The sequence below is a fragment of the Annulohypoxylon maeteangense genome, assembly GCF_022496945.1.
Source record: "Annulohypoxylon maeteangense strain CBS 123835 unplaced genomic scaffold GGS22scaffold_3, whole genome shotgun sequence".
NCBI lineage: Eukaryota > Fungi > Ascomycota > Sordariomycetes > Xylariales > Hypoxylaceae > Annulohypoxylon > Annulohypoxylon maeteangense.
Window position 1 is genome coordinate 1,449,704 of NW_025953250.1, and position 25,301 is coordinate 1,475,004.

Consider the following 25,301-nt stretch of genomic DNA (forward strand, 5'->3'; position numbering starts at 1 on the left):
GATGTAGTCTGACGAAGCCGATTGAGAATCCCGAATGGGAAAGAAATGCGATGATGAAATATCAAGTCTCGAACGCGTTATCACATTTCTTCCCCTTGCAATCATCACAATCATCACCATGAACTCCACTATCCCATTATCAAGTTGATGTTCTGTTTTGATAAGATATCTGGTATTATCAACCAACGTACATAATTGACTGCTATCACGTTCAGGGGCTATGAACTAACAATTACTAGGCGTAAGCGTGAGTGAGGGGTACCAAGAGCTGACTTCAGGGGAATAAGGCGGAGATTAGCGTGCTGTTGGTTTATCGTTGCATTCTCCAGTGGCTGTTATCGGCTTTTCCCAGCGCGTTAGGGAATCGTACAGGGGTACTGGAGTGGTCCGTCGGCTTGTTTCCGAAAGACGTCAAGTTTCCTTAACATATCATATTAATATGGAATAATACATTGCGGATTAATAAGGTGAAGTGGGATATGACTTACATAGAATAAACCATGTGAATAATAATCATTTACGATTGCTAAGCCATGGCATCGATAAAGCTAACAAAAGATAGCCCTATCATTATTGTAGGGGCAGGAGTGTTCGGTCTGTCGAGGTACCTGCCTACCATCTTATAGTGCATCTCAGCCCAAATTATTTAGGTACTCGACAACTAACAAAACTGTCTGTAGCGCACTCCACCTCTCACAAGCAGGTTACAAGAACATCACTGTTTTCGACAAACAGCCGTACGCAGAAAATGCGTATTCCACCACCGACGGCGCCGACGCAGCATCCGCAGATTTTAACAAAGTCATGCGGATGAGCTACGGCGACGAGATCGAGTATCAAAGGCTTGCATTCGAAGGCATCGACATATGGAATGCGTGGAACGACGAGATCAGATCTTCGGAACCTGGGGACCTGCCGTACGGCCTCAAGCCTACGGATCTTATCTGGAATAACTGTGGATTCCTCCGCATGAGCATCGATGGGAAGTTATCCGCAGTCGAACATGCTACCCTTGCAGGGATGACCCGCGAGGGTCTGCGTCAAACGCAATTTGTGCTGGGTGATGTCGAGGACGAGAAGAGCGCGAGATCGCATTTCAGAGAGGGAGAATGGGAAAAGAAGTCGGATCCGTTTGGACGCAAGAAACAGGGGAAGGACCTTGTCGGTGTTTTCGACTCTACGGCCGGGTTTGTTGAAGCTAGTAAAGCGTGTATATGGGCGATGCATCTGTGTCGCAGGAATGGTGTTCGGTTTGTGTTGGGTGAGAAGGAGGGCCAAGTCTTTACGTTCATTAAAAACGAAAGTGGTAGAACAGTCGGTCTTCGTACCGTGTCAGGCGTCGAATATCACTCCGAGCTTTTGATATTAGCAGGTACGTTAATAACTGCTAGGTACCTATTTTTAGGGAATGGCGCACTGATGCGAATAATTATCACAGCTGGTGGCTGGACGCCATCGCTACTTCCGTCTATATCATCACTTCTAGAGACAACTGCGGGTAGTGTCGTGTACTTCCAGTTACCACCCAAAGATCAAGCCCCAGAGCTGTGGGACAAGTTCTCGTCGGAGAATTTCCCCGTCTTCGCATACGGGGGCTGGTCGAAGGGTCACGGTATCGGAGGTTTCCCTCGGACTGAAGACGGAATAGTAAAGATAGGATATCGCGGTACTAAGTATACCAATTACGAAGATGTCCAAGACCCTGTTACAGGCTTAAAGCATCGCATAAGTGTTCCTAGAACGAGATACTGGCCTCAACCCCACGACCCCGCGATTACTAAGCAAGCCGTCGATGCCGTTAAGGAAGTGGTAAAGGAGGCGATGCCCGAGCTTACAGCGATTGGAATTACGGGATGCAGAAACTGTTGGTATACCGATAGTCTTGACAATTCGTTTCTCGTTGATTTTGTACCTGAAGATGAAGGTATGCTTATATGCTCGGGAGGCTCTGGTCATGGTTTCAAGTTTCTCCCAATATTGGGGAGGGAGGTAGTCAAGATTATTGAGAATCCAGGGGAGAAGAATGCTCTTGGAAAGCTCTGGCAGTGGCGAACTAAGGAAGTTGGACCTAGGAATGGCCTGGAACAAGGCGAGACAGGGCCTAGGAATTGGAAAAAGCAAGTGATGGCGACCAAAGATGACTGGAAATTTAAGGAGTAATATGGTCTTTGAGGCAAATTGTAAACATAAAAATTTATTCCAATGCTTGGCAGGAATTTCGATCGCTAAATCTTCTACGGATTTTAGTGCCCAGAAGTCGATGGATGTTGATTGTTTAGGGGTTTAGGATTGACCCCGTGGTGCCCGCTTCTAGGTACTGTTCACCTTGTCTGCGAATAGTTTTCAATTGAAAGAAATCATTCATGGCAGTTCTATATCTAGTTGACTGTATAGAAATTTATAGATCTAGGTGTCTAGATGAATAGATTATTATTCCTTAGCATCATCCATTGATATTTCCGCCGACTTTTCCAGTCGTCAATTCTGGGGTGCCCCACCCACCACCACCTGGAGTCCTGATAATGAATCTCTCACCACTTTGTAGTTTTACAATACCACGAGGTCCAAGACTGACCAACCTCTCTTTCCCTCCAGACTTCCTAAGGATCAGATTCTCGCCGGGCGCACCATCTTCTCCGCCATGGAGTCCGTACGGCCTGCTAACCCTCCTTTCAGATATCATTGAAAATGTCAGCGGTTCCCGACACTCGATAACTCGAGTAACGCCATCACCTCCACTGTATTTACCCCGACCACCCGAACCCGGGCGAATTGAGAATTCCCGTACTATTATCGGATATCGCTTTTCCATAATCTCGACATCTGAGATTCGAGTATTCGTCATATGGCAGTGAACAGCACTACGCAGATACTCGTTAGTGACCTTCATATTCTTTATGTGTGCCAAGTTCGAACTCACCTTGCTCCATTCCACCCGGGGCCCGCCCCAGATCCGCCGCATATCGTTTCGCCGTAGGCAAATTTATAGCCATCACTTGACTTTCTCTCTCGTCCCCCAAAAAATCCAACACTGTTCATGCACCCTTGACTAGCGGCACAGGCCTATTCAACGCGTGTTAATAAATATACTTTTAGTAAAACAGGAGGGCGGCACATACATCAAATGCTCTCAGAATAACGTCGACGACGCGTTGGCTGGTCTGCGTGTTCCCGGCATAGACAGCCGCTTGGTCGCTAGGGTTCAGTATACTGCCTTCGGGATTAATAACCTGAATAGATGACAGACACCCCTGGTTCAATGGGATATCATCGTTGATGAGGCAGCGCAATGCATAGATGATGGCCGACAAGCAAATGCTCTTTGGCGCATTGTTGTTACCGACGACTTCCGGCCCGGTTCCAGTGAAGTCGAAAACAGCGCTACCGTCAGGCTTGATACGTATTTCAAGCTGGATCCGAGTTCCGTTATCGAGACTGTCCACGGCCTGTAATATATTCCCGTTGAGTCCTTCCGACGTCTTCTGGAGGAATTTCCGCACGGCTACTTCTGCATTTGCCTGAATACGGTCCATGTAGAACTAGCGCGACGATCAGAATTAGCAGGCATCTTTCGGTCAATTTGGGGGATTCTTGTATTACTTACCTGGACAACCTCACGCCCGTATTCTTGGAAGAGCTTTTCTATTAGTTTCGATCCCTTCGCATTTGCCGCAACCTGGGCCCGTAAATCTGAGAGATTGTCGTAGAGGCTGGATGTGCCAACACAATCAGGAAATTGCCCAGGCTCGTCAACAAGTATCTTAGTGATACCCTCTTCGTCAAACGTCCCATTCGAAACAAGTTTAAACGAGATAATTCTTGCGCCCTCTTGATATAGCTCAGTAGCATTGGCGTTACCCGAAATACCCTCAAAACCACCAATGTCCCTGTGATGACCCCTAGAGGCCGTATAAAATATTATCTGCTTGCCACTCGGGTCAAAAACAGGTGTTATGACTGTAATGTCGGGAAGATGTGTTCCGCCAGCGATTGGGTGGTTAGAAGCCAGCACATCGCCGGGTCGAAGTGTAGCCCCATGTCTTTCATGTTGATATTTCACCGCATAAGCCATACTTCCTAGGTGAACAGGAACGTCTAAAAAATGGTTAATTCAACCATAGGTAAGTTTGATATTATGTCGAAATCACTCACGCGGTGCATTGGCAACTAGATCGCCACTGGGTCCAAATATGGCACAGGAGAAGTCAAGCCTGAAATGGATTAGAGAGAGTAAATTAAATGAGTTAGGGAATAGGATGGGTACCTTTCCTTGATATTAATACTGACAGCAGTCTTTTGTAATGTTCTTCCCATCTGCTCAGCGATAGACATAAATCCTGTTATATTTATTAGCTAATGCAGAGTTCGTACCAGGTAGGTAGAAATGAAGAAGTGGGTTCGTACGGTGACCGAAGATAGATAACTGGGCTGGATCTGGATCCGTCAAGGCCAGTGATTGCGGTGCGATTGGTTGCTTTTGCGATCCTACACTTAATATAATATGTTCAGACAAGACCTTTGCGGTTGAAAACGGTGTTACGACAATTGTCTGCGTATCATCGATTATGATGCCCGGTCCCTCAATTTGATCTCCTGGCTGAAGGTTTTGGAGTAGATAAATAGGGGTATCAACCCACCCCACATTAGCGAAGTATGTTTTTGATAATTTTTCGCAAGACGGATTTGGTCGAGTTTCTGTTTCGGCCAACTCTCTGTAGACGTTATGCGATTGTCGTTCGAACTCCTTTGCAACTCCCCGGACACGAATATCGTCAACGACGATGTCACGAGAAGGCAATAGGAAGGAGAATTCTTGTTGATGAAGTTCCTCGAATGATCGTCTAAAGTCACCATCATGTGGTAGCGATACCATCATTTGGGTATCAGTACCTTCGTAACGTAGATTTAAGAATTGCTGAGTTTCGATATGTTTCGTAGAGGAAACCCCTTGTAGTAGAAGGCCCTGCACAGCGCGTTCTTTTAGCGACTCAAATCTTTTGTGGATCTCAGGGGTTGTTAGCGGCCCTAGCACCAAGGAAGACGGCTCCTGAACTTCTTCCACTAGGTTCGCGAGTGCCATTCCATACGCCGACAGAATACTAGAATATTTATGGATAAGAACGGTGTGTATTCCTAGGTTTCTGGCAATTGATGCAGCATGTTGTCCCCCGGCGCCACCAAACACGGCAAGTCGATGAGCTGAAGTGTGGTATCCTTTCCCTTCAGTTAGCGCACGAATGGGCCGACACATGGCTTCATTAGCGACCGCAAGAAATCCTAGAGCGACCTCTTCTGGACTTTTACGAATCGCGGAGCCCTCATTAATCGAGTTGCTAAGGTTTATGAATTTATTCTTCGTGACTTCGTAATCGAGCGGTAAATTCTCCTCGGGTCCAAAAATAGCAGGGAAATATTCCGGAAGAAGCCGACCGAGGAATAGGTTCGCATCCGTCACTGTTAAAGGACCGCCTTTGCGGTAGCAGGCTGGACCAGGGTGAGCCGATGCACTCTCAGGTCCTACAGTGAATAGGCCATTTTTCCAACCGAGTATGCTACCTCCGCCAGAAGCGACCGTGTTGATATCAAGCTGAGGAGATTGGATCGTAACACCAGCAGTGGTAGTCTCAAAGACGTGGCCGTAGTCTCCAGCGTAACGGCTAACATCTGTTGACGTACCCCCCATATCAAAGCCTATCACTGGTGTATTATCTTCGGGATGCCACGAAGTTTTCGCATACCCAACTACACCTCCAGCAGGTCCAGATAAGATAGCGCGCAAACCTGAGAACCTTTCCACATCGACAAGTCCACCGTCACTCTGCATGAATTGACATCTAGTCGACTCAAGTCCATCCTCGAAGCCGCGTCTGAAATTTGAAATGTATCTCTTGATCTCAGGGGTTAAATATGCATCAGCTGTAGCGCTCATGCCACGCGATATTAGTTTTATCATCGGAATTAAGTTTGATGATGCCGATATGCTGGTGAATCCTACTTCCTTTGCAAGATCGCGGATGGCGTTTTCATGATCAGGGAAACTGTAGCTGTGTGCTAAACAGATGCATATGCTTCGGTATCCCTTTTCAAATAGTTTTTCAAGCGAGTTTCTCGTGCTCTCGACATTGAGTGGTTTAATGATTCTGATGATATCACCACTTTGTCCGATTTTCAATGTGGGATTAGAGTCAACTTCAATACTGTGTTGAAAGGGGTCTTTGGTTGAATCTTCCATTGTCACCCTCTCCTCGACCTCGACAACTTCGGAATAAAGCACATCGGGCTTATTTATTGCGAGGTCAAAAAGCTTAGGTCTTGCCTGATATCCGATTTCCAATGCATCACGGAAGCCTTCGGTTATCAATAACGCCGAACGCTCTCCTTTTCTCTCGAGTAGCGCATTTGTAGCTACCGTCCTATTAAAAGATTTAGATCATACCAATTTCACAGCTTAGGGATACTCACGTTCCCATTCGTATTACACCGATATGGTCTGAGCTGAGTTTGGCATCTCTTGGATGCGGCCGACCTGTGAACTTTTCGAGGATTCGGCGGATACCTTCCGTTGGGGCATCTTCGTAATTTCCCGGGTCGACTGAAAGTAACTTGATCACGATGTCATCCTTTCCACCTCTCTGAGAGATACCAACACAATCCGTAAAAGTTCCGCCACGCTGATTTGTCATGTCAGTAAGGGGTATTCAATGCTATTATTTGGGTATGTATAAAGACACTCACATCAATGAAGATATCAATCTTAGGCTCTGTTGTCGCGTGTGGCATGACGGAGGTAACACTTAATCAGACCAAGCTTCTAGGCATGAAATAACAAGAAAAGTTACATTAATGGCTTTTCTATCTCATCTAGCAACATATCTTAATATGTGTTGTAGATGACGATTTAGGCAATATCTAGTAGGGGATATTCGTCGGTCCAATCCGCGCGAAGTAGTGGAGCCCCTGTTTCTGTAGGCGGGTATAGGCGGTTTGGCCTAAAATTGTACCTATAGATCCACCGGTTTTAGCCGACAGAGACTCCTGAGTTATTCACCAGTCAGTTGTGTCGCGTTGAAGTAGCTTCGAGTTAAGAAGATGAGCAATAGATTGCGCGAAAGCGCGGTACAGCGTGCGATCAGGATATGGCTATCTTGTAGATCGAATGGGTGCTGAATAAGAATGAGTTACATCAAAGATAAGCTCACCTCCCTAACTGCACCCATGCGAATCCACTGGGACATAGGAAAGCGCGTTGGATAAAAATGATAGCTAATAGGTCGTCCTTTCGACATCGTCCTCAACTTTCGAATATGCGGTGGCTTGTTGCTTGAAGATTACCCTCGTGAGGGTTGCTCATACCGAGGTACCTAGGCATTTACGATTTCTACCGCTTTAGTTGACGCTAAGTTCTCAAATCGCCAAAACAACCCTCGGGGTCGTCGCCCTGTCAGTTTCGCAGTGCGAACCAGAGATGACGCGCATCTTCGCCGACATGAATAGCGTGCTTTACATTCTAGCGCATTGAGGAAAAGGGCCTGCACGCATATGTTAGACCGTACTTTGTAACAGATCTAGCACAGGAACTATCGGACAAAGAACGTACCTCAAATTACTCCCTTGACTCTATCGCGGTTTCTTCTATCTTGTCCGCGGTTATGGTGTGAGACAAGCAGGTTGCAGCAAGCGCTACGTCTTCATCAGTCACCAAATCGACGGATCAGACAATATGGCTGGTACAATGCACCCTGTCTCCCAGTCGAACAAGGACGTCACATGTGGTTGCCCAGGTGGTTATTCGCATCTATTGTAATCGAGATGTTGTAAACGCCAAAGTCGCCATGATCAAGGACGCAGAGGTACAAAAGATTCTCATCGCCTGCAGGCATTATGTGTGGAATGAGATGAATGAGTGGCTATTTTGCCGCTGCGGTAACTAGGCCGACTATGTTCCGTCGGACAACTTAAGGTGAATTCCCTTTTGACATCGACCCTCGTGTAAGCACGGGGCGTGTGATGAGGTAAACGGCGGTCTTGGCTATCCGTAACTATCATAGTTATTGCAACCGGTATGAACGCCCAGAACGTCAACCACCTCAGCAGCAAGATGCTTCTCGATTTCCTAGACGAGAAGTTTTATATCCCACCTATCATGGAACGCACTGCGGACTAGGATGATTATGGGTTGACCATTGATGTTACTGACATCAGTCATCTTGGGCTAAGGATCACGGAATAGTATGGCGAAGCGAGAGATGCGGTAAAAGTAGTTTGGCGTTAAAAATACGATACTGATTTAGATCTTTGAAAATCCCGACGCGACGAACAACAGCGGTGGTCCGTGTTCTGCCACAACTCATTCCACAGCAGCAAATAGACACGACACCTACTAGGTAAATATGCAAGCTCCGCAAGCTAGATCAAGCCTTTAAGTTATAACTCAATTCCAAATAATCAAAGATGAAAATTAGGTGAAGATGAAGTTGAGAGCCAAGACATTATCGTGGCTTCCGTGAAGTTGGCGGAAACTTGATAGCGCAAGCCCACACTAGCATAGCCAGCAGTGAGAGCCCCGAAGGACCGTCTGGGTTATCGAGTGGCCGTGATTTATTATCATATCTTTTTCCAGAATAACCTGCTCCCGGATTTTCTCTATTATCTCGCAATTTCCTTGATAATAGCGGTAGACTTTTGACCAAGGGTTGCGATTGAAGATTATTTCCCTCCGACGTGCTTTGATATTTTAACAGGGAATATACTACCTCGATAGAGCACCAGTTTCCATATCCGTCGGTGTTAGCCGACCGTAGAGTAGCTAACCATAACTAAAGGCCTATGATTGAGCTAGCGAGCGGGGCTTTACTATTGGCGGGAATAAGGATGATTAAATCGTAAGGAAATGAAAAGAGGCATTAGGTAAAAGAGGGGAAGGAAGATAAGACGCGAAGTATTTATCAATAATGGTAACCTGGGAAGTGATCGAAATCAAGCAACTAACACCAGTGAAGCTCTCGGGTCGGCTACGATGTGGGTACCTGCCTCCTGGGGGGCTGATTGGGGGAGGTGCTGGGTTGCGTGCGGCGAACATCGGCATACACTACCGATACTCGACCCCGACGTGGGAATTTCACTTCGTCTGTTGTTCGATCATCATCACACACCAGAAAACCAATCTCAGACCCGAGTTTAGTGGTTCGTGGTTCGTTTGATGATCCAATCATGGGTGACCCAATGCATTCTCGTAGTCCAAATAGAGCATTGTCAACTAGGCTCAGCAGAAGCACAAACGCGTGCGTGAGGTGCCGTAGGAGGAAACAACGAGTAAGCATTCGCCGAATAGAATCCTCTCTCGTAGACACTCAATCTAACTTCATATGCCTTTCCGCTCTCTCAGTGTGATCTACGCTATCCGAAATGTTCAAGCTGCGAGACTGCACAAGTGCCTTGCTTGGCTTATGATAGCGAGAAACAGGCTGAGATCCCACGTAATTACGTGTCGATCCTCGAGTCGGAAGTCAGGCAACTCAAGTCCGAGCTTGAGAATTTGAGGAGACAGAGTGTATCGACGACCATCATCTCTACCAGTCCAATTCCGGCTGTTCAAGATGAGCACCAAAGCGTCAGTTCACCTATTGCCGCACCAACTGTGCAGTCAACTACATCAGATCCACAAGAAGTTGTCAAGTCAATGGGTCTGGTTATGCTCGACAGCGGTAGCCAGCCGAAATTCATGGGGACGAGCAGCGGCGTCACCTTTGCGAAGATGGTTCTCGCGTGTGTGAAAACTGATATCACGATCCCATTGTCTCCAACCACTTCGAGGGGATCGTATCGGATGACTGCACCGCCCCCTATCATCACATCATCACTGCCTCCTCGCCACGCAGCTCAGCACATCTCAGATGTGTACTTTCGATACCGGACGCCACATGTACCGATACTGATACGATCGAAAGTGAATGATGTGCTAGGACGTGTGTACGGAGTATTCGAATCTCATCGACCCGACTTCTCAGGAGTTGCGGAAGGAGACCTATTCATCGCCTATATGGTCTTTGCTGTTGGTCTATGCAGCTTGCCAGTTGCAGGGGGGTCGAGGCCTCCCCAAAGCGAGGGCTGTTTCAACTCGGCTCTTCGATGTGTTGACAAACTTCTCTCATACTCGTCCAATGACCTTGATACCCTCACGGTGGTATTGCTGTTAGCTCAGTATATCGCCTTAAATCCCAGCAAAGGAAGTTTATGGCAACTTACCGGTATAGCTATACGTCTATGCATTGACCTTGGCTTGCATTGGGAAACGGAGGCCATGCTTGCTCTGCCTCAAGCAGCCCTCAACGAGAGACGTAGACTTTTTTGGGCTGCTTATCGATTCGATCGCCTTCTCGCGGTTACCCTTGGAAGACCTTTCGGCATTGTTGATCAGAGTATCAGCGTCGGCTTCCCAGAGCCTTCTTCCGCGGAGAATTCGAGCCCAACCGAAGTGCATAGTCAACGAATGGCCAATCATATTATTGACATATACAAGCTTGAGTCCGAAATCAAACATGTCCTGTACCATCAGCTTCAGGGGCCAACATTAGCATACCCCCGCGCTGACTATGCATTGTGGTTTCGTGATATTCAGCCGCGACTCCGCGCTTGGAAGGACGAAATACCTGACATATCTAAGGCGGATCCCGAAAGCATTTATTCCCACCAAGTCTGGTGGGATGCTATGTGGCTCAACGCTGTCTTACTGCTCCATCGACCAAACCCTCTAGTCCCGCATCCCACAGCAGAATCACTACAAACGTGTTTCGACGCGGCTTGCCAGTTAATCAAAGCGATCAAAACTTTGCAAAGAGATGGGAGAATCTGCGTCATTTGGCAAACCGTACACGGCCTTTTTCTCGCGGGTTTGATCATGATATATTGCATTTGGGAATCCGCGGATGTACGTGACAAAGGGCGCATTCTCGACATCGTGACCACGGCGCAAGATTGTGCGAGTACGCTCACGGCCTTAGCGGAGCGTTTCCCTGACGCCTGTGGCTGTAGGGACGCGTTTGAATCCCTCTCAGCAGCAACTTTAAAATGGCTGGTGGCGAGAGATCAGGGAAACACTGCTTCCCAGCCAACACCAAGCGAGATAAACGCGTTAAAACAGAATATGCCCTTCTCCACAGCGGCCTGGAGAGCCGAAGAACCTACTAGCATCTTTCCAGATGAGCCTTTCGAGTTCGCAGAATATCTTATCGCGGCATCGCAATGGCCAGGTTCTAATAACGATGTCGGAAACTCATTTAACTTGCAGGATGTTTTTGATTCTCCGAGCGCAGATTTTGGATGAAGTTTTAAGGTTCCGATTAAACGCCACGGTAGCATATTTACTATTTAGGGGTTTCATTAAGAAAACTTTATGGCAGAACGTCAATGCCACACAAGGGTAATGCCACAAACTACAGGGCTTCCATAGCGGGCATTGTCGAAAGCTCAGCGGTAACCCTACTAGCTAGAGGTACTGGGCAAGCCCTGAAGACCAAATAGGTGGGGTGATGGGTCACACTCCCCGGGGTCCTGGAGATCATTAATTAACCCCGCCATCCGTACCCCGCACAATCTTGCGTCTACGCGAAAGAGCCTCTGGACAATAACCTTGGAACGCTTAGTGCTTATATTTAGGAGGTAAAGTGCCTAATTGAAGTACGCGACCCTTCTGCGGCGCCCACAACATTAGCGCCTTCCGCTCGCCCACAGGTGAAAAAATTCCGGCGCATCGTCGAATAGCAGACATCTGCAGGTTGAATTCGAAAGTGCAACTCTCTTCCTTCAATCATTCCTATCCAGCTAGATGTATATGTCTCTAGATAAGTCAAAAGTGGAGGGGCGCATATGTACGTAAGGTTACTTGACGCAACCTTCTGTCGTTTACCGACCTGATATCTTCTGCCTACGATTGGCCTTTCTGAGAGGGGGTTACAATCGAAATGATTACAACGGAGAGGTTCAAAAGACTGTCGCGAGGAATTTGAAAATCAATATTTTCAATCTCAATTGAGTTTCGAATGTGTTTTGAAGAGCTTAGTCGATTTAATCACAGAAAGCTTTACTCATCTTAATCTACCCGTATCGGAGTAGGAATGATTGACGTCCGCGAGATAACAATAGAACAAGCACAAGATGGTATCAAAACTGGAAGATTCTCCGCAAAGGAGTTAGCTGAAGCATTTCTCGATCGCATTGCGACATGGGACAAGAATGGCCCGCGGATTAACTCGACAATGGCCTTATCGACTACGGCACTTCAAGAAGCTGCTGCGCTTGATAGTTACCTAGAAGAGACTGGCAAATTCAAGGGGAAACTCCACGGAATTCCTGTACTAGTGAAAGACCAAGTACGAGCCTGCCTTACACAATGAATTAAATTTGAACTAACGAGACCTACCTTACATAGGCCGATACGAAGGGAATGGTTACCACATACGGCTCGGCAGTCGCCAAAAACAACGTTCCAGACGAAGATGCTTTTGTGGTCGCGAGGTTGAAAGAAGAAGGCGCCGTGGTTCTAGGAAAGACTGCACTCGCCGAATGGGCATCAGTTTGGTTCAGCGTGAATAGTGCGAACAATGACGAATTCACCAAAAACCCTTATAATCTCGACCACGATTCAGGTGCATCTTCCGGGGGTTCTGCTGCGGCTGTTGCGGCGAACTTCACAATCTTGGCCGTAGGCGAAGATACTGGTGGTTCGATTAGGGTACCATCATCGTTCTGTAACATTGTCGGTCTTCGTCCAACCCCGGGGCTCATCTCGCGAACGGGGTTCTGTCCGTTGATCAAAGTTCAGGACACTCCTGGTCCAATGGCCCGGACAGTGACAGATTGTGCGCTAATGCTGGATTGCATGGTTGGGTTCGACCCTAAAGACGACTTTACAGGTGTCGCAGCCACTGCAGCTGCCCTGGGATTGCCTAAAGGTGGTAGTTACGGCGCGTTCTTGGCAGACGGACGCCAAAAGATTAAGGGGGCTAAAATAGGTGTTATCAAACAGAGCTTCGGTTCGGAATCCGATCCCTATTGCAACGCTGTCAATGAAGTCATATCTGCAGCAATTGACAAGCTCAAAAGTGCCGGTACGACTTTCGTCAGCATTGACTTCGACGAATTCGAATATCACATAAACTACCCGCTCACCTATTTACAAAGGTCACGCAGCGATATCAACAGCTTTCTAGCAACAAAACCCCATCTCCCTCAAGACATTGCGGATATACTGCCAGAGACTTCGGACAAGCCGTATTTGAAATTTACATGCGCTATGGCACATGGCCCAAAGGACCCCAAAGAAGACCCGACCTATGTAGATAGAATCCTAAGACGGGATGAGCTCAAGCGCAGGATAGACTGCCTTATTGCCTCTCTCGGGCTGGATGTGCTCACACTGCCAGACGTGAGGGTCCCACCCCCGCGATTCGAAGATGCTATGAGCGGCAGGTTTATCAAGGACGGGTGTGAAGATTTCCCGACCAATACATTCCTCGCTAGCGTAATTCGACATCCGGCCATCTCGGTTCCTGCCGGCTTCACAAAGGATGGGCTTCCGGTCGGGATAGAATTCGTCGGACTTGAATATCAGGAACAGAGTCTTCTCGAGTTAGCTTACGGGGTAGAATGTATTGTTCAAGCCAGAGCATTGCCACCTGGGTTAATGTAGGTGGTTGTCATCCCATACAAATAATTCGTACCTATTTAACCCAGTAACTTGAACCTTGATAAATTTACAACGATGGACAGTTTTTCTAGAAAACCTATTTAGAAAATTAAGTGTTTCTTACTAAGTACATACATTTATATTTATCACTTGCTAATATTTGCCAAACAATGTCTGGTGGCTTTTAAGGGCGTTCAATTAGCCCTCTGAACCCACCCATCAGGTAACTTAACCCCTCCAATGGACAAGGTATTCCAACACCGGTTTTCCTCCTTGCCTATTCACGCGACGGGATAACAACTTCTTTACCTCACCTGAGATCCACTGCAGAGACAATCCTATATCTAGACCACTTCGACTTTTCGAGACGTAAGCCTCTCAATATCATCAAATACCCACTGAATTGGGTCAGCAAACGTAATGTCCGTCCCGTCGTCGATTTTTTCAAGTTTCCCCTTGTCTGTTGGCACTAGTCTCGGCAGCATGTTCCCACCGGGGTATATTCTTCTTCCGTCGCTAGGCCAGACTCCCTCGTTATCACTAGAAGTGAGGAGACCAACAATACGACCACGCTCGTCGAATACACAAGAACCCGAGTCCCCTTTGTCGGAAAACCTTCCCATGGCAGTAATGATAACTACTTGCCGAGCGTAGGGGCAGCCCTCGAGATCTTTTGGCTTCCTAACAACAGCTTCAACTTCGTTCTTCTGTCCGACTGTTAGTCCTGAGGTAGCCCCGACCTTAAAGACTGTCCTCTGAGAATTCATATCATAGCAACATTGTTTTAGGCGCATGAATTCATTCTGATCTTTTTCTTCATCGGGAAACGCCATTATAATATTCGGGCCTTCAATTGGGCTCTCCTCTGGCCTCTGCCCTCCAACAAAGATTGAATTTTTTGGACTCTCGGAAAACTTGTCCTCGTCAAGTTTAATTAATGCCCAGTCCTTCAGGTATCCTTCTTGATGGGTGGGAAATTCCATTGACGAATGAAACATGAGCTGACCGATCTTTCTAGCACTTTTATCCTCGAGTCGCTCGAGAGGTTCAACAAACCTCTTTCCGTAAGCCAGATCGTCGGCCCGCGATTTCAAATCGGAAAGGTCACCATCGTCGAAACGCAAGTGAGCTTTACTTTCATCCAGATGATAATAATCGTCCCATCGCTGTTTTTTAAGGGAAAGAAACTTCGTCTTGCCCTCTAAATACTCGATTCGGTTCCCCGTCAAGTACTGGCAATCTTGGAAAGTTCGCGTGTTTGCTTGGACATGGTACTGTGGCTCGGACTCTTCCGAGAACTTATAACTGTCCTTGGCGGGTCTATCAGCACACACGACATGACGGCAAGTAAGGCCATAGATTGATTCATCGCCACGGAGTTTTACGTATAGCCCCATAGTACCTTGGCCAAGTCGACCATCGTAATAGGACACAGGGTTGCCCGGATATGATAGTAAAGGCCGTAGAATCCTGTTGAATTGACGGAGTGACCGGGTTAGATCCACAAGACTCTCAAAGCTCCGCTGAGGCAGCGAGATTGTGACGGCGACCTTCCCGAATTTCCACTTCAACGTCGTGAATATCTTGTTTCCGTAAAAGTTCTCGGCAATCTAAAGCGATCAGAATGCCTTCTTCCCAGCACAGAGTGTCGTTCTCAACCGCTATTAGGAGTATTGCGGGAGGAATTTTCCTGTTCCTTTTGCGTTCAACATCCATTCGGATGGGAAAGAAAAAGGTCCATGAGCAACTTCGCAATAAGCCCGTGATTTTCGCTACCAAGTCGGATGACCATTTTAAAGCTATGGCGCTGTTGGCACCAATTGTAGAATACTTTTTGCGAGCAGGCCTCTGTATTGGTCCATTCCATCCTTCTGCCTCTACAATAATCGGTTTCACCCACGGGTCACAGCTCGTTCTGGCTATCAGTTTCGGCTGTCCCGAGAGGCCGAAATAATAACAGTCTCTTTCTTCGACACTTGGTTTTTGAGGAGTTGAGGGCGACGCCATTATCGGGTGGAAAAGCCTACTATATGTAGATAGGTCGTCGATTTCGAATTCGATAAACTGTCCGGAGAGTACAGAGGATCAGAGAGGTATTTAACATATTTGGAAGTTTTCTGCGCAAAATATGAGAAGGATACATATCGAATAAAACTTATCAACGCTAGAAACCTTATGTTGGAAGTCAAAGCCCTGGAGGTAAAATATTCACGCAACAACCTTCTGGATATATGATTTGGGGAAGTTACCTAAAAGCCATAGAACTTAGATTGAAACAAAGTTCTTTCCCGACGTGAGAGCCAATTGCTTAGTGGGTACCTAATAGGTACCTACCTATTACAGAAGCGTCATAGGTAGGTATGGTCCGTGCCTATATTTAGGTATGTTCACATTCTCATTTCATCTTAGAAAAGGGGATATGATGTTGTATTCATTCAATGTTGAAGTTCACTTTGGACCTTTAGATAGATACTTCCACAGGGCCAGTAGCACTTTCCGTCTCAGTACCCTCCATCTCTATTTAGGTGGTATCCCCTGGAACGTACTTCTCTAGCAGATATTTCAGTTCATCAATTGCTAGTTGCCTTGTGTTCGCACCAGGAAAATGAGCCGAGTTGATTATGAGTGTCTCCACCGAATACAATCGATTGCGATCATCAAATTCTTCCACAGGTTCACTTGGCTTATAATTTTTGAAGTACTCATTTCGGTACTCTTTAGCCTTCATCTGATGATGCTCGCAGCGCCAAATTCCAACTTCCTTTTCATGATGTGCATAGTATGAGCATGCGTCAAAGATGTAGAGCTCTCCGGTATGAGCGTCAGTACCAATATTGGACTCCCAGAGGTCGCCGTGAATGAGGCACGGCTTGATAGAGCGCCCATCTGCTATTAGAGGATCAAGCAGTCGAGGTATCAACTTTTCCAGTGTGATTTGCATCACGTCATCCAACGGCTTCCAAAATCCATTGATCTCGGTGTCCAATTTATAGACATCTAGCATAAGCTTCTTGAAGAACGATGTCCACTGTGTTATATTGTTCAATTTACGGTTGTTGTTGGGAGACAAGAAGTATAATAGATTCGAGCAAACTCACGTTGCTATCCCATGTTGTATTCAAAGGCAACTTCCCGTCGAACGTTGTGACATGGAATCCAAATTTACCAGTCGGCGAAATACTCTTGTGGTGAAGTTCGGCAAGCTTCTTACCTAGCTGTACAGCATTGGGCAGGTCGTGATTGATTGTCAAGTAGTCGCATAGGAAAAAATAGGCATTTTCGTTATCGCATTTACCATATGCTCGAGGTTGTGGTGCAAAGTTAGGCGAGGTGGAATGGATCTCGAGCATTGCCCTGTACTCGCCCAGTACACGCTCAGCCGCATCCTCCGTTTTCAACGTCTATAAGCCAATCGCTTCGGTTAGCCTCTCTGGGTTTAACGAATGAGATAGCCAATATAGAGATAACAAAGATTACCTTGAGAAAGTAGGCCCCTGAGGAGTCATCGGCGCCCTGGACGTCTACTCTAGCTGTTGAAGCCCAGCTTGATGTGCCGTATTGCTGTACTTCAACGACCTTTTCGCCCGACTTAAGGGCTATACCATTGTTAACCATGCTTCTTGGGTCTGTAAACACCATTACAAGGTAATTTACCTCTCACGATTGCCGGATCAAGTTGGATTACTTCGCTCATTTTAACAGCCACCTCGAAGGAAACATAGGTAATAAGACAATAAACCAAATCAAGTCCAGTGTCTTATTACCTATACGGTCCTCCACATCTACCATTTATATTCCCCTCAAGGCTCTAGACGAGGGGTATCTAACATCCATGGATATTGTAACATGGGGGCCAAAAATAATGGCGTGTGTAAGATTACTACCAAGGTATGCGGTTGGTAGGTAATCGCCAGGGATATTTATCTTGAAATTGGCGCCAGCCTTCTTCCCAATCCAATCAGTACTCACATCTAACTCATGTTGGTTCGGGTTCGGGTTATGTTGGCGGCTTTCCGCATGTTCAATATTGTAATATCTCATTCCAACTACAACTTATCAAGAGTTGCAGTTCAATTCAGATAAACTATCTGTTTTCGGTCGCGAAATGGATATTATGCCGTTCTGGTAGTATTGCAAGTAAACTCAGTCAATAATGGTAACGTAATGGATTCGTTCTGGGTGCTGCTATCCATACGTACTAATGATAGATACCATAGTGGAAACGAATTCGATCTCGAAAACAGTCTGGTTCAGATATCTCATCTAACTCAACATCAAACCCTACGAGCTCGACAGACCGTCCCCGCTATAATTCCCTCCCAGAACCAACCCTATCGTTACCAGAACGGACACGAGCCCAACGTCGCGAATCCGATCAAAGCGCAATCTCCGATATACATGCTCAACTATTCTCGTTACCGACGTCAGCCGAACATCGAAGACAACGCTCTCGGGATAGAAGAAATGATCCTCTTGGATTGTTTGTTCTACACGCACCAGTGCAGCGTTCGGTTGACATACTTTTCATTCACGGGCTTGGCGGGACTAGTTTACGGAGTTGGTGTCGTAACCGGGACTTAGAAAATCTTTGGCCACAACTTTGGCTCCCCGAAGAACCTGACCTTACTTCGGCGAGGATTCTCTCCTTTGGATATAATGCGCACTTTTCGTCAAAGAAAGAGCAAGCCTCTCTTACAATCGGGGACTTTGCGAATGATCTGTTATTTCGCATGAAATATGGTGAAAATGGACCTGAGCGATTGGGCCAAGTCCCACTAATCGTGGTCGCCCACTCAATGGGCGGCCTGGTGTTTAAGAAGGCCTTCATCCATGGACACATGAACGAAGAGTTTCGCGGTATCATTTCCAGTATCAAAGCCGTCTTGTTCTTAGCAACGCCACACCGAGGTACAGACCTTGCTGAGACTCTAAACAAAATTCTTACTAGTTCGTTCTTCGGACATTCGTCTAAGGACTATGTTTCAGAGCTTGCAAGGAGGAGTCCGACAATTGACGAGCTCAATGAGTCGTTTCGCCATCACGCTTCAAAACTACAGATATTCTCTTTTTACGAGACTCTAAGCACGAATGTTGGCCTCATGTCTTTTATGATTCTGGAGAAGCAATCTTCAGTATTAGGTTATCCGAATGAAACTCCTCAACCACTAACTGCTAATCACCACGATGTCTGCAAGTTTAAGGACAGAAATGATCCTAATTATATATCCGTTGTGGGTGCCTTGCGCGGGGTGATTGCCACAATAAACTCTGATCAGAACCCGGATGATAACATCGAAGAAGATTTAACACACGTCGCCGCGCTACTGGGTATTTCTTCCCCCCCTGAAGATGATATCACGGCTTGTCGCGCCGTTCGGAAAGCAGGAACTTGCCAGAAACTCCTATATTCTGAGGAATTCGATAGCTGGAAGGAAGCTGACTCTTCTCACGTCTTATGGGTTCATGCGCCTCCCGGGAGCGGGAAATCAACTATATGCTCAACAGTCGTAGATTACCTTTTAGAGGAGGGTCATAATTGCGCGTATTTCTTCTTCAAACACGGCAATCGTCAGAAACGGTCGCTCAGTAACATGCTCCGATCTTTGGCTTATCAGAGCGCTCTGATGATTCCCAGTTATCGCCGTGCATTGGCAGATCTTGCGAAGTCCGGACAACAATTCCATGCTTCAGACGCTCTTACTGTCTGGAAACGACTCTACGTGTCAATTCTATCGCACCTCAAGTTTGAAGGTTTATATTGGATCTTGGATGCCATTGATGAATCGGAATCGACCAAACAAGTTGTTGAGTTTATATCAATGACTGGCGACTTTGAAAGCCAAGTTCGAATCTTAGTATTCAGTCGCCCTTTACCAATCATTAATCAGTCATTTCAAATGGCGAAACGGCGAACCCACATTGTCACCATGGCTCTACCGAGAAATGAAGACGACATTCGGCTATTGGTTGCTGAAGAGATCGAATATCTCCCATCCGATGACGGCTTTAAAATAGAAACAACCGACGAGATAATTAGGCGTTCCCAAGGGAACTTCCTTTGGGTAAGCTTGGTTCTGAAACGGGTCATAAGATGTCATCGTCAAGAGCAAGTGAAAAGGGTGTTAGACGAGACCCCGGATGGCATGGACGAGCTATACGACCGCATGTTAAGTGCAGTTGTAGGCCTCGACTTGAAAGAAGATAAGATCCTGGCGCGAATTCTTCTCTCGTGGGCAATGTATGCGAAGACATCGCTCACAATCGACGAGCTTTCCGAACCGTATGCTAATGAATTTGGATCTGTCATGGATCTGAAGCATACAATCAGCCAGATCTGCGGACAATTCGTTATCGTCGACGCTCATAATCGAATATCCTTAGTCCACCACTCGGCTCATCAATATCTAAAACGATCTGGTCAGTCTAGGCTACAATCATTCTCTTTGGACTCGGAGACAGTACACGAAGAACTCCTATGCAAATGTCTGCAAACACTATGCGATAGGACACTGCGCAATAAAATCAACACCCTTAAAATCCCCCAATTTCTCCCATACGCAGCAACTTCATGGGCATTTCATCTAGAGAGTTGTTCAGCAGAGTCAGATAGAGTCCTAGACACACTTGTTAGATTTTTCGGCGGGCCGTTTCCGTTTCCATGGATCCAATACCTATCCATGAGCAACCACTTAGCTGAGCTCACCACTGTCTCCCGCAGGCTGACGTCCTTCACTCGTCGACGCAGGAAAGTTGAGAACGATAGGTCACCAATGCTACACAGGTTATCGGATCTATCTTCAATAGACAATTGGGCGGTCGACTTATTGAAACTACCGGCTAAGTTCGGTCGACATCTTACAGAGGATCCACAGCTAATCTACAAATGCATTCCTGCACTTAGTCCCATCTCATCGGCAATTTTCCAGAAGTTTTCCGGAAGCCCTACTACTACGCTGTCTGTTTCTGGCCTATCAAATGTAGAGTGGGATGACTGCCTTGCTCGGGTATCTGCCAATACTGGTAAAGCTCTACGGCTTGCAGTAACTTCACTCTACTTGGCTGTCGCTTCTGACATGCCAATGGGGAATATAACATTATGGGACACGAACCTCTTTGTGGAATTCGCGACTTTTGACGTGGGAGAGTATATCCACTCACTCGCGTTTGATGATTCCGGTTCTCTTCTTGCGTGCTATGGACTTTCGCATACGTATGTGTGGAAACTGGGAACCTCTTCTCTTATACGAACTGTAAGAAATCCTGTTAGAGAACGCGCCTTGGAATTCAAATTTTCCGGGTCAGATTCTTTGATGATGATCACAGATTTACGCCGGGTTTACTATTTATCAATAAGTGATGATATAGACACCTCTGTTGGTTGGACACGGTTAAGCGCAACATTGATGGAGGAGACAAATATCCCCGAGGGGATGTTTTTAGGCTCTCCGTCTTCTGTTTCATTCAACAACAACTTTACTCAAATCGCAGTCTCATATCGAGCTTTTCCCCTAACTATCTGGAATATCAACCCCCCCGAAATAGTAGCTCGCCTAAAGCTAAAACCAAAGCAAGGTCAAGGAGCTATTAACTCACACACCGGTACTAATAAAGTCGTGTGGCATCCATCAGGTACACAGGTGGTCGGCATATATGGCCAAGTATTTCGATGGAGTCCGGTGGACGATACATATGACGAAGCAAAGGGAGATTCCGGCATAATACCTAACGAGATACAATGTAGCCCGAACGGTTTGGTGTTTATCACCAGCGACGTCGAAGGGACTATCAAGATATATGATTTTGCACAAATGACGGTCATATATAAACTAACGTCTGAGGACCAAATTAACATGATTTGCTTCAGTCCCGGCAGTATTCGATTCTACGATCTTCGAGGTTCATACTGCAACATATGGGAACCAAACTGTCTTCTCCGATTAGCTGATGCTGTACATGAGCGCATTAGCGATTCAGATAGCGTGAGCGAAAGTATCTGGTCTGATACAGAAGATACACGTAGCACATCTATCTCGCTTCCAACCTCGGAGAGTCATGCAGACAGCAAGCCTGCTATTACAACTGTGGCTGCAAGTACCAGGGCTGATCAATATATCGCATACGGCAATGATGATGGTGTAATTGAAATTTTCGACCCGACGAGCAACAGCCGACATATTGTTGCACAGACCCTATTTGGGATAGGGATAGAATCCCTCGCCTGGAATCGAAGCCATGACCAACTTGCATTCTCCCTTCTAGATGGGACAATCACTATCAAGGAGATTTCAGGGAGAACCGCAGGGAAAAGACAAGTGTCTGTAAAAGATTTGTATGTCGAAAAGACGCCGCCCGCGAAACGTGGTCGCGTCCAGCAGCTACTTTTCGATCCTGCTGGAAAGTTGTTATTTGTCCATGGAGCTAGCAAGTCGCAAGTTCTAGTTCTGCCTACTGGAGAGGTAGCGGCGGAGCATGATACGCCAGAAGATGAATCTTCCCAATGGATACAACACCCCTCAAGGCAAGATGCATTAATAAGCGTCAATACCAGAAGCCTCTCTATTTTCACCTGGAAGTTGGAGGAGGACCATACAGTTCCTCTGGAGATAATGTCTAGCTTGCCTAACTCGTTTACAATCGATGCGCTCTACCAATGTCATTATCCACGATTCTTTTTACTACGGACATCAAACCTACATCTTAACAAACTACAACACGGCTTCATACTCTTACCCATAACCAATTTGGGTGCTGGACATAATAGAGACGAAACCCAAGCATCGATAAAGCCCGTTGACCTTCCTGAGACTATCACCCAGGCAGTCTCGCACCCTCTAGGAGTACTACCAGATGGTCGCATGGTTTTTCTAGATAACAACTTGTGGGTTTGCACTACACAACTTTCTAGCGCAACGAAAACAATAACCCGTCATTTTTTCATACCACATGATTGGGTTACAGATTCTGGCCTTAGGCTTTGTCAACTGCTACGAGATGGGACCCTCCTTTGCCCTAGCAAGGGTGAGGTAGCGATTATCCAGAACGATATGGTTTCGGAGTGGTAGAATACCTACCTAGGCATGAATCCTATATTAAGTAGAACTTTGAGGGGACGAAAACATCTCGGGTAGCTAATATCAAGCTTTTATCGCTAATAAAGGTGCCTGAATATTTCCTTTGTCAGTATAGAAACCCCCCAATTTTTACCCCTGACCCCTAAACTCCTCATGCTGGGTTGCTAGTAAATCTTTGATACCATATGAATATCCTAAATAAATAGGTACTATCCACACCTTTGAGATATGCCATTTGGTATATATATGGTAGGTAGGTAGATACGTAGGTGGGTAGGTAGAATATGATATCGGTGAATATAAAATTGACCCTGCAACCCAGATTCCCAGAGTACCTACCTAGTAGGTATATAGTGTTCATGTTAAATTCTCAACGTCACCTTCCCTTCTCCGCGTCCGAGTCAAATACCACCATAGCCCAATAGTTACAAGAGTAAGACCGCCTCCTATGGCTACGTACACCCAGAAGTAGAAGGTCAACACGGACTTCTCCTCGTTTACGTTCCAGTTGAAGACTCCCATTGAGAATATGGACTTTAAAGAGTTAGCTTCCATAAATTCATAGGTTGTAATATGGTGTACCAACCGCGACCGATGTCAGTGGAAGGTATACCATTGTTACCAAGGCGATAGACCTCATTTGAGAATTCTCTTGTCGTGATTCAACGGATATGCGTATATTTGCGAAATCTGCAGCCTATTCCCTTATGTGTCAGCTTTTCTGCGGATAAACAAGGCAGAGCGTCTTGGTAGTAATAATTACACCGTACCATTTGAGTTTCGAATATTAGATTCTTAGGAATCGAATGACATTGGTCAAGCTTTTCGTCGTACTCCGCATCAATTTCAAGAAGGCGCTCGCAGATATGGCCCCCTGTATTCGGCAAGGTAGGGTATACCTCAAACCTGGAGTAAGCTTTATCATCAAAGCTCAACTTCCTGCGCGGCTTTTTCTTCCTTCTTGTATTGTCGAAGGCCTCGTTGAGGTCGCGTGTGTGGTTGTATATATCGGATATATAGCGCTTGACCTTTCCAATACCCTTGACTAGTTGCATACTGTCATTATATAAATCCGATAGTTCTTCATGGCTTTTACCAAGATCCATGATAGCCTTAGGGTCACGCGTCGTGCGACTCAGCTTTTGCATGGTCAGCACGAGTGAGTCGGTGACTAACTCAACTTCTCCCACAAGGCGACTACGATCGAGTTCCACCAAGATGCCCGGTGCTAATATCGGGTGATAGACAGATCCGCGCGCTCTGGCTATACGACTCTCGATCTCGAAAGATTGATCTTGACTGCAGCCATAGAAGACAGAGAGGTTTAGCCTTCTATGTACTAGATAAGTTGAGGACACAGCGATATCGTTTGCCCAATCTGGGCTCATCCTTGCTGTGTATACTAAGAGGTATATTTGTTAAATCGGAAATCTATGCTTGAATAATCTTAACTTTAGCAACTTACCAAGATTATCCACATCGGGACCCTCGGTACAGAGCCACATACTTGAAAAGTATGCGATCTCCCTGCAGATTGTTCGAGCGATTGTGCGATGAATGTGAAATACTTCAATGAGTTCACTAAAGTCTTCCTTCGAAACAGGAAGATTTGATGGATTTGAGTAGAATTTATCGCCACCACGGCTGAAAAGGCTATTTGTCAAGCTTTCATTAGGTACCGAGCCTTAAACATGTCACTTGGGGCGCTGAGTACTAACATAGCGATTGTTCCATCTTCACAGGTCTCATACACCGCTTTATTCTACAGGATATTAGCTACTAGGCAGATAACACATAGACCTTATTGTCAAACATTTTCAATCCATTCTCTCAGGGCTCTGGAAGACTCAATATACCAGCATTTTGGCTCCTAGGGTGAAGTTAGTGGTAAGGTGCCTTGAGAAAAACAAACAAAGAATATCGGGTAAGAACGCCTACGCACCACTTTCGACCACAGTTTCATGATAATTTTGAACGGCCTAGATTCATATTTGAAAACACGGAAGTCCTCAGGGATAAAGGATGTATCCGCACATTGACAATCCATCCTAACCGTCGTGGTGTTACAACATATAAGACACTGGCATCGGTGTGTAAAATACGTAGAAAATGGTACCAGGAACCAGGTTGAGCAAAAATGCACTTTTAAGTGCAACGCCGAATTGGTAGTTGGGTCTTTTGGGTGGGCTAACTATCTGGCTCGGGATGACTGGCCATTCCCGAAGAGCCTCATAATGAAACATTCGGCATTTGAATAATTTGTTCAGGCAGCAATGGGTTGCTATCAAGACGCGGGATGCTGTTCGTGGTTGGTTAAACCAGTTGGAGTTTTCTTATGATGGCGTTCTCTGCTGCCGCCATGAAGTAACATGTGGCCAATCACTTCCTTTTCGTATATTAGGATACGCAGAATACTGCCCCGCGCCAACTAGATCAATGTAGGAAGTCGCAAAGTCTCACATGCATGATTCGGGGGTGGTATCATGGATACTGACGTGCTTTAAGGTTGCTAGTGTCGGGTAAGTGAGCTTGGGGCTTGGGTATCG

General features: G+C 46.3%; 8 protein-coding genes across 8 annotated transcripts; 4 read left to right on the top strand and 4 right to left on the bottom strand.

The window, feature by feature from the left end:
- Positions 1–454: 454 nt before the first annotated feature.
- GGS22DRAFT_155125 (FAD dependent oxidoreductase) lies at positions 455–2,301 on the top strand. Its single transcript, XM_047960149.1, has 3 exons — positions 455–604; positions 681–1,372; positions 1,439–2,301. The coding sequence occupies exons 1-3, from the start codon at positions 534–536 to the stop codon at positions 2,158–2,160; spliced, it is 1,485 nt and encodes a 494-aa protein (XP_047821960.1). The 5' UTR covers positions 455–533; the 3' UTR covers positions 2,161–2,301.
- Positions 2,302–2,443: 142 nt separating this feature from the next.
- On the bottom strand, positions 2,444–6,780 carry GGS22DRAFT_197999 (Hydantoinase B/oxoprolinase-domain-containing protein; the record flags this gene model as incomplete). The annotated part of the gene is made up of 9 exons (XM_047966072.1): positions 2,444–2,861; positions 2,921–3,063; positions 3,120–3,539; positions 3,605–4,095; positions 4,153–4,211; positions 4,265–4,337; positions 4,405–6,413; positions 6,463–6,671; positions 6,736–6,780. 9 exons carry the CDS (start codon positions 6,778–6,780, stop codon positions 2,444–2,446), a joined length of 3,867 nt encoding a protein of 1,288 aa, XP_047821961.1.
- Positions 6,781–8,888: 2,108 nt separating this feature from the next.
- On the top strand, positions 8,889–11,487 carry GGS22DRAFT_93463 (fungal-specific transcription factor domain-containing protein). The gene is made up of 2 exons (XM_047968464.1): positions 8,889–9,312; positions 9,386–11,487. The coding sequence occupies exons 1-2, from the start codon at positions 9,211–9,213 to the stop codon at positions 11,321–11,323; spliced, it is 2,040 nt and encodes a 679-aa protein (XP_047821962.1). The 5' UTR covers positions 8,889–9,210; the 3' UTR covers positions 11,324–11,487.
- A 475-nt stretch (positions 11,488–11,962) lies between these two features.
- GGS22DRAFT_93465 (amidase signature enzyme) lies at positions 11,963–13,751 on the top strand. The gene is made up of 2 exons (XM_047968465.1): positions 11,963–12,368; positions 12,428–13,751. Exons 1-2 carry the CDS (start codon positions 12,114–12,116, stop codon positions 13,685–13,687), a joined length of 1,515 nt encoding a protein of 504 aa, XP_047821963.1. The 5' UTR covers positions 11,963–12,113; the 3' UTR covers positions 13,688–13,751.
- Position 13,752: 1 nt separating this feature from the next.
- On the bottom strand, positions 13,753–15,922 carry GGS22DRAFT_198010 (uncharacterized protein). Its single transcript, XM_047966073.1, has 2 exons — positions 15,461–15,922; positions 13,753–15,294 (listed from the first exon to the last, which is right to left on the bottom strand). The coding sequence occupies exons 1-2, from the start codon at positions 15,689–15,691 to the stop codon at positions 14,029–14,031; spliced, it is 1,497 nt and encodes a 498-aa protein (XP_047821964.1). The 5' UTR covers positions 15,692–15,922; the 3' UTR covers positions 13,753–14,028.
- A 167-nt stretch (positions 15,923–16,089) lies between these two features.
- GGS22DRAFT_155135 (Fructosamine/Ketosamine-3-kinase) lies at positions 16,090–17,620 on the bottom strand. Its single transcript, XM_047960150.1, has 4 exons — positions 17,339–17,620; positions 17,162–17,280; positions 16,783–17,085; positions 16,090–16,712 (listed from the first exon to the last, which is right to left on the bottom strand). The coding sequence occupies exons 1-4, from the start codon at positions 17,376–17,378 to the stop codon at positions 16,206–16,208; spliced, it is 969 nt and encodes a 322-aa protein (XP_047821965.1). The 5' UTR covers positions 17,379–17,620; the 3' UTR covers positions 16,090–16,205.
- A 58-nt stretch (positions 17,621–17,678) lies between these two features.
- GGS22DRAFT_155137 (uncharacterized protein) lies at positions 17,679–22,841 on the top strand. The gene is made up of 2 exons (XM_047960151.1): positions 17,679–17,840; positions 17,902–22,841. The coding sequence occupies exons 1-2, from the start codon at positions 17,838–17,840 to the stop codon at positions 22,744–22,746; spliced, it is 4,848 nt and encodes a 1,615-aa protein (XP_047821966.1). The 5' UTR covers positions 17,679–17,837; the 3' UTR covers positions 22,747–22,841.
- An 88-nt stretch (positions 22,842–22,929) lies between these two features.
- GGS22DRAFT_93496 (uncharacterized protein) lies at positions 22,930–25,027 on the bottom strand. The gene is made up of 7 exons (XM_047968466.1): positions 24,698–25,027; positions 24,569–24,625; positions 24,474–24,517; positions 24,221–24,408; positions 23,526–24,157; positions 23,342–23,452; positions 22,930–23,289 (listed from the first exon to the last, which is right to left on the bottom strand). The coding sequence occupies exons 1-7, from the start codon at positions 24,800–24,802 to the stop codon at positions 23,113–23,115; spliced, it is 1,314 nt and encodes a 437-aa protein (XP_047821967.1). The 5' UTR covers positions 24,803–25,027; the 3' UTR covers positions 22,930–23,112.
- Between the last annotated feature and the right edge of the window lie 274 nt (positions 25,028–25,301).